Source organism: Otolemur garnettii, unplaced genomic scaffold (genome assembly GCF_000181295.1).
Source record: "Otolemur garnettii isolate 467f Iridium unplaced genomic scaffold, OtoGar3 scaffold00011, whole genome shotgun sequence".
Classification (NCBI taxonomy): domain Eukaryota; kingdom Metazoa; phylum Chordata; class Mammalia; order Primates; family Galagidae; genus Otolemur; species Otolemur garnettii.
The window spans coordinates 27,647,235-27,654,662 of NW_003852406.1; the positions used below are offsets into that span (position 1 = coordinate 27,647,235).

General features: G+C 52.0%; 1 protein-coding gene across 1 annotated transcript; it reads left to right on the top strand.

Annotated features, from left to right (window-relative positions):
* The first annotated feature begins 1,805 nt into the window (after window positions 1–1,805).
* ODF3L1 (outer dense fiber of sperm tails 3 like 1) lies at window positions 1,806–5,396 on the top strand. The gene is made up of 4 exons (XM_003784678.1): window positions 1,806–1,926; window positions 3,268–3,378; window positions 4,197–4,310; window positions 4,915–5,396. The coding sequence occupies exons 1-4, from the start codon at window positions 1,806–1,808 to the stop codon at window positions 5,394–5,396; spliced, it is 828 nt and encodes a 275-aa protein (XP_003784726.1).
* The last annotated feature ends 2,032 nt before the right edge of the window (window positions 5,397–7,428 follow it).

A 7,428-nucleotide genomic window follows, 5' to 3' on the forward strand; every position in this document is an offset into this window, starting at 1 on the left:
TCAGATCTTGCCCCTATCAACACTGGGGACCATCGGGACTCATAACTTCCTATGGAAAAAGCTGATGAGGATGGGGAGAATGGGGCTGAGGCCATAGCACTGCCTGTGGCCTGAGGCCAACTGAAGCTGGGGTGATCCCAGTCTTGCCCAGTCCTCTCTTCTCTAGAAACCAGAGGCTTGGTTTGCCCATGGGCATATGGGGGCCCAGGGAGGGGTCCACTATCACTGAGGTGGGGCCCTGCCCTCTGTTCTGAACCTTCTAGTCCCTATGGACTCTGGAGCGCCCAGCATGCCTGGTCTGTTGCTGCTCTGAGTCCTCATTGTGCCTGCTTGTTGGAACAAGTTCAGAGCATGGTTTGGTTTCCATTAAATCAGAGTCTTTGATCCAAATAGAGCCTGGGATTTTGTGTCCTGGTTCCATCCCTGCTATTCATGTAATAGGAGACTTTGAATAAGTCCTTGATCATTCTTGGACCTCAGTTTCCTTACGTGTCTACCATGGTGGTGACAGACACCCTCTCTAAAGCCATACGGTTCCTAAGATGGATATCTCTTACTTGGTTCCAATCAAATCTCCAGTCTGAGTAATGATCTGGTGGGTGTGACTGGTCCAGGGCCCCAGACCTCCTTGAATCTTAGGAATGACGTGGTCTCCAGCATTTCCTCAGCCCTGGGGCGAGTCCAATCTTAGAGGGGCTGGATATCTTCTCTACCCCTCGACATTTCCTCCCACACTTCCCCCACTTGAGGGAGTGCTCTTGGCCATAGGCATAAGAAGTGGCCCCTTGTGGTCTCAGCATCATTCTTTTGTCCTCTTTTGCCTTCCTTTCTGAAATGCCACCAGTAGCCAAGCATCCTTGTGCCAGACATGGATCTCTAAAGATAGATCCACGTGTCTTGGACCAGGTGCAATGGATCATGTCTGTAATCCCAGCTATTAGAGAGATTGAAGTGGGAGGATCACTTAAGGCCAGGAGTTCAAGACCAGCCTGAGCATGAGTGAGACCCAGTCTCTACAAAAAAAATAGAAAAAATCAGGTAGGTGTGGTGGCATGTGCCTATAGTCCCAGTTACTGGGGAGGCTGAGGCAGGAGGATTCCTCCGGCCCAGGAGTTTGAGGTTGCAGTGAGCTATGATGACAACACTGTACTCTAGCCCAGGTGACAGAGCAAGAATCTGTTCAGAAAAAAAAAAAAAGATACTGGTACCAAACCCTGGAACTGAAGTCTGGGAAGGAATTATCAGACAGTCACACCTTAGTGTGAAGTAGTTAAATCCATCCTTTGCCAAGGGAAAATCAGACTTTGATAGGCGGGAGGGCAGAGGGTATGTCCGGAGCGTAGGGAGATAGGTGGGAGGTTGGCCCTGGATTAGGGGCTGTGTGTACTGTAGGAATCCTTCCCAAAGTGAAGAGCTATCTGGATGATAATGCCACCTCGCCCTTTCCCTTCCCTGACCCGGGTACTGGGAACAGGTTATTTAGCCTGGTGGGTGATAGGGGACAGTGGGACTGAGTTCTCAGGGTTTCATGACTAAGCTCACAGCATAGAATTTCTACGGGATAGTTCAGGCACCATGGCAACCCGGGGAAATAAACAGAATTTCACAGTCCAAGTTCTGCTCTGATGTCATCTCCAGCTCCAACCTGCCGGGCCCTGCAGCTGGCTGCACACCAGACAGCCTCAAGCTCCTCATGTAGAACTGTCTTCCTTCCCAGCCCCTACGCAGAGCCTGGAACAGGGCAGAGAGGGTAGACAGAGGGGTCTCGGACTGCTTGGATTCTGCCGTAGCTTCTGGCCCCAGCCATGAAACTGCCCAAAGTGGCCAAAAAGTCTGTGTTCTATGGGCAGCACCCAGAGAAGATGGAGCCGTTGCCCTTATGGCAGGAGATCAAGCAGACCCCTGTTGTCATGGCCATGATCCAAGGTGAGAGCAGGCCCACCGGAGGCTTGGACCCACTCCCTCTCACTGCTGAGGGTGTCCCAGCCTTCTGATCTGCCTCCTGTGAAGCCTCTTCAGACTTCCTCAAAGCCTTACCTGCCCCTCTAAGCTTAAGCTCACAGGCAGTATTGGCTGCTGGGATTGTTTAAGGGGGTGGAGGAGGATGGGAACATGGGGCAAGCAGCTAGTGTCAGAAAGGCCAGGAGCCTTTAGCCTACCTTTAGTTTTCTTCACTTCCCTTCACTCTTACTCTCAAGGGAGAACAGACAAGCTAATTCTTACTTTTTTTTTTTTTTTTGTTAGATTTATTTATTTATTTATTTTTTAGAGGCAGAGTCTCACTTTGTCGCCCTTGGTAGAGTGCTGTAGTGTCACAGCTCACAGCAACCTCCGGCTCTTGGGCTTAGGCGATTCTCTTGCCTCAGCTTCCTGAGTAGCTGGGACTACAGGTGCCCACCACAACGCCCGGCTATTTTTTATTGCAGTTTGGCTGGGGATGGGTTTGAACCTGCCACCCTCGGTATATGGGGCCGGTGCCCTACTCACACTCACTGAGCCACAGGCACTGCCTGTTACTATGTTGTTAAGGAATGATTATTGCCTGAAGTGGGAGGTGATGTAGTGCAGTGATTAAGTGCTTGAATTCTGTTGGCTGATTATCAGAATTTTTACATTATTACATTGTGTGACTTTGGATAGATTGATATTTCTTTTTTTTAGAGAGAGACAGAGTCTCACTTTATTGCCCTTGGTAGAGTGCTGTGGTGTCACAGCTCACAGCAACCTTCAGCTCCTGGGCTTAGGTGATTCTCTTGCCTCAGCCTCCCAAGTAGCAGGGACTACAGGCGCCTGCCACAATGCCCAGCTTTTTTTTTTTTTTTTGCAGTTTGGCCAGGGCTGGGTTTGAACCTGCCACCCTCTGTATATGGGGCCGGCGCCCTACTCACTGAGCCACAGGCGCCTCCCTAGATTGATATTTCTAAGTCTCAATATTCTCATCTGTAAGGTGGGAATAACAAAAGTATCTACTTTACAAGGCAGTGAGGAGGCTTAACCAAAATAATTCATATCAGATGCTTAGCATAGTACTTGGGGCAAAGTTCTTAGTTGTAACTGTTACCTTCTTATTATGCACTGTCTGTTCAAGGGAAATTGCATTTTATCTAGGAACACTGGCTTCCTTCAAAGAAAGCAACTCGGTGGGAGGTGGTCTTTGTGCAGTGTGATACCAGTAAGAGTTGGACCCCAATGTGTACTGTATTTGGGGATTTCTGTGCCTCTGACCTAGTGGGCCCAGGCTGAAGACTACCCCGTCCATCCTTTCAGGTCCAGGGCCTGCCAAGTACCTCCGGCCATCTTGCACGGGCTACATAGATCACGACATCTCCATGTTCCAGGAGCCAGCTTACAGCCTACACACCCGGCACTCGGAGAAGCGTGAGCGCACCCCTAGCCCCTTGGAGCAGGTGGGGCAGTGAGAGGCCACAGGCCACTGGGAACTGAGGTCTGAGCTGAGTGGGACATTCAAGTGGCCTCCTGGGTCCAGAGGAAGCCCGCAGGGATGCCCAAATGGCCCCACCCCCTCTGAAGGCAATGCTGTAGGCCTCTCCCAGCCATACTACCCAAGGGAGCTGTGAGGGGATGCTGATCCTGTTCAGATGGTGGATCAGGGCCTCCTTTTTGTCTCCTTATTGGCTGTGGCCCTTTAGATCTGGCTACCAGGGTTCTGCTGGGGTCACCTGCCACAGTAGCTGGGCAGGAGCAGCAGGGGCCAGCAGTGGGGAGGTGGTGGTGGGGGTGGCCCCCAGAGCTTCCCAGATGGCCTAGAACTTCCAGAAGGATGGGAGCAGAGGGTCACAGAAGACCTGGGGCTGCTGACTAAGGGCAGCAAGAGGAGGGGCTAAGCAGGGTATGGTGGTGTGTACCTGGTAGTCTGAGATCTAGAGTGCCTTCCAGGCCTCTGCCTCCGGGGCACACACCCTCCACACAGGGAAGCCTCTGGCTTGGGCTGGGCCCTCTCTGAATACTGACAGTTGCTGTGCTGCTGCTATTTCATCTGTTCTCAGAATAAGTTCTCTAAAATGGCAGGTCATGTGTTTAAAATCCCGTTTTACAGATGAGAAAATCAAAGGTCCCCAAACGCTCCAAAGCCAAAGGAATCTGAGGAGAGCCCTTGTCCTCCTGGGGGGAGGGAGATGCTGTGTGGAGGCCAGATGCTAACTGCTGACCAAGCCCTCTCTTTGGCTGCCTTGCAGGGATCTCAGATATATACAGCCCTGGGCCTTGCTACCTCTTGGATCCTAAAGTAACTAGATTTGGAATGTCCAGCTGCCCACAGGTCCCCAAAGAAGAGCGCATTGGCAACATGCGTAAGATGGGGCTGAAGATGAAAGTGGGGGGCTGGGAGGTTGGGGGATCAGGGTCAAGCAAGGGATCAGGGTCAAGCAAGGGCAGGGGGCATGACTCCCTCCTCCAGGAGTATCTGGGATGCTGGCATCTTCTCACAATGTCACATCAAGACAGTAATGTCATGGTGTCAACACCATCATGTCTTGAAGCCAATGTTATGATATGTATGCATGTCATGGGGTGATGTTTTGATGTCACAGAGCTCATGTTGAGCAATGCAATATTGTCATGCTAATGAGCTCACAGACTGTAGTGATCTCAGGATGTTTCCATGATGCTGTTAGAGGGTCAATGTCCCACTGCTGACAGCCTGAGGGTGAAGTTATGATAACACTTGTGTATCATAACACATTATGATGACAATGTAATCATCCTGATGTCAGGATGGTCTCAGCAACCATCTTGCTATCCCTCTCTCTCATTATAGTAGGAGTTGTGAGGTCCCTGCCTCCTGCTAAGGTCATATTAGGCTAAGCAGAACCCATCAGTTGGCTACCAGGGGATGTGGCTTGGTCCCTTCCCTGAGACCTCTCTTCTTCTGTCCCTCCCTTTGCTCACTTTCAGGCCTGAGCCCCACCCTGGCCCCTTGCCAGTACTGCTTTGAAAACATCGCCCCACCTGCAGAACGCAAGGCTCCCCAGTATACTTTTGGCTATCGATGCCCATATAGAGTGATGGATCCCAATCCAGCTCCCAACCAGTACCAGCTGCCACTCGTGCTGGGGCCCAATACCCCTGTCAACCGAGCCGCTCCCTGCTATAGCCTGGCCGCCATGGATAAGAACTGGTTCTACAAGGGGGATGTGGCAGGAGGCCCTGGACCTGCCATGCATGCCCGACCGGAGCCATCTGTCTACCAGAACCGCAGCCCCATCTACAGCATGGCCAAGCGCTTCGCCTACCCGAGGGACCACACCCTTCGGCCTGGCCCTGGCTCCCATGAGGTCCAGCAGGTCACGGCGCATAAGCCCAGCTCTTCGGCTTTTACCATGGGCATTAAGCACTCACCCTACCTGTGTTCAATGGTCCTTGAGATTAATGATTGAGGCCCTTCCTGGTGCACTAACCACGCCTACCTCCCCTGGAAATTATTTTTCTGTATCAAATTGAGAAGTTTGACCAAGATTTCAAGTAGCAGAGCTGGTGCCTGCTGAGTGTCCAGCACACGGAAGGCATTAGATAAATATTTTCATTTATTCATTCCTTTGTTTTGCAAACACTCACAGCTGTTTCCTGTGGGCCCTGCTCTGGGTGAGGGGCTGGGGATACTGGGAGAAATTGTACAGGTCTCTGTCCTTGAGGAGTTCCATTCTGGTTCACCAGGGGAGGGAACTGTGTGTCCTCTAAGGAGCCTTTTGGGCAGGGACCCTGGAGAGCTGAGTTCCAGTCCTAATTCTGCCACCAACATGCTGTGTGGCCTTGTGAAACTCTTGTCCTGTCTGGGTCTCAGGATTACACTTTAGATAGTGTAGGGGGATAGGTCTAGAAGCAGTCCCAGTTTCCTGAGTTCCTGTTCTCTGGGGCCCAGACTCCAGAGAAGAACAGGGCAAGTGGGGGTGCAGGCAGAAGAGGCAAGGGCTAATGTGGTTCAGATAGAGGAGGGGAAGTTTTCCTGGGGGAGGGACACAAGAGGAGGGTAAAGGTGAGAGCAAAAGCATGCAGGTGGGACCAAGGGCACAGGGAAGGGGAGCTGGGGTGCAAGGGGCAGGGCTGGTACCCTAGACCAGATCCTGGCAGTTCACAGGGGCCTCAGGCTTTGTCCTGAAGGTGTTACGGCTGGAATATTCTTTAGGCAGTGAGAGAAGCTTGGACCGGGTGGGCGCAGGCTTGAGGCTGCCATCAGCCTAGCAGGCTGCTGGGAGGGTTCTGCCTGTACTATCCTGTCTTTGGATAGTCCTTTGTTACTTTCCCAGCCTCAGCAGCTCAGCCTGGCTACGCCTATTAAAGGAAGAGCCATGAGCTGGCCAGCAGAGGGCAGCGTTGGCTCAATTTTCAAGTCCAAGACCATCCCACTTGCTCTGGCTGCCACCCCCTCAGGTTTCTCTGCTTTTGGTCTTTGGGGAGGTTGAGGTCTTTGAGCATGCATTTATCTCTTAGTCTCCAGATCCCCAGTTCACTTCCACCACTGGAACAAGCTCCTCTCCCTGCAAGGAGTTGTGGAGGGAGTTCTACCCCCATCTGGCAGTTTGAGGCCCAGAGCAGGTGCAGCTGAGGCCAGTTGGGAGGCTGGGAGGGAGAGTGTGATCCATGGAGGGGGAGAGGCTTCAAGAGGGAGGGGAGGAGGGGTGAGAAAACCCCCAGACTCAACAGCTCAGGCAGAATCACTTTCCTCTGTAGCCACTGCCCCAAGAGCAGAGGGAGGCAGGCAGAAAGGACACCTTAGAACCAGTATCCAATGGCTCATCCTTGCAGACTTGAGCATTGTCCATGTTTTCATTGAAAATGTAAATGGAGGCTCGGCTCCTGTGGCTCAAGTGGCTAAGGCGCCAGCCACATACACCTAAGGTGGCAGGTTCAAATCCAACCCGGGCCCGCCAAACAACGACGGCTGCAACCAAAAAATAGCCGGGCATTGTGGCGGGCGCCTGTGGTTCCAGCTACTTGGGAGGCTGAGGCAGAAGACTGGCTTGAGCCCAGGAGTTGGAGGTTGCTGTGAGCTGTGATGCCACAGCACTCTACCCAGGGGACAGCTTGAGCCTCTGTCTCAAAAAAAAAAAAAAAAAGAAAAGAAAAAGAAAAAGAAAATGTAAATGGAATCGAAGACCTAACTTTGGACAGAAAGGAGCAGAGAGTATTTTTGGAATATTAAAATCACACACACATGGAGCTACGTATTTAGATAAGAGGCTTGTAGTAAACCCTACGGGGACATACCTATCTTTGGACCCTGAAATTCCCTCCCCCAGTCCACCCGACCCCCAGCCCGGGGTACTGAGTCTGCCTTGTTCTTCCTGCTTCGCAACAAGGCCAGCCTGGGCAGGCTCTCTAGAGGCTGAGAGAGCTTGGGGACCCATCTGTCTTGTAGCAGATTAGAAAGATGTCATTTTGCCGACAATGCCATTTATCATGGTGGCTGCA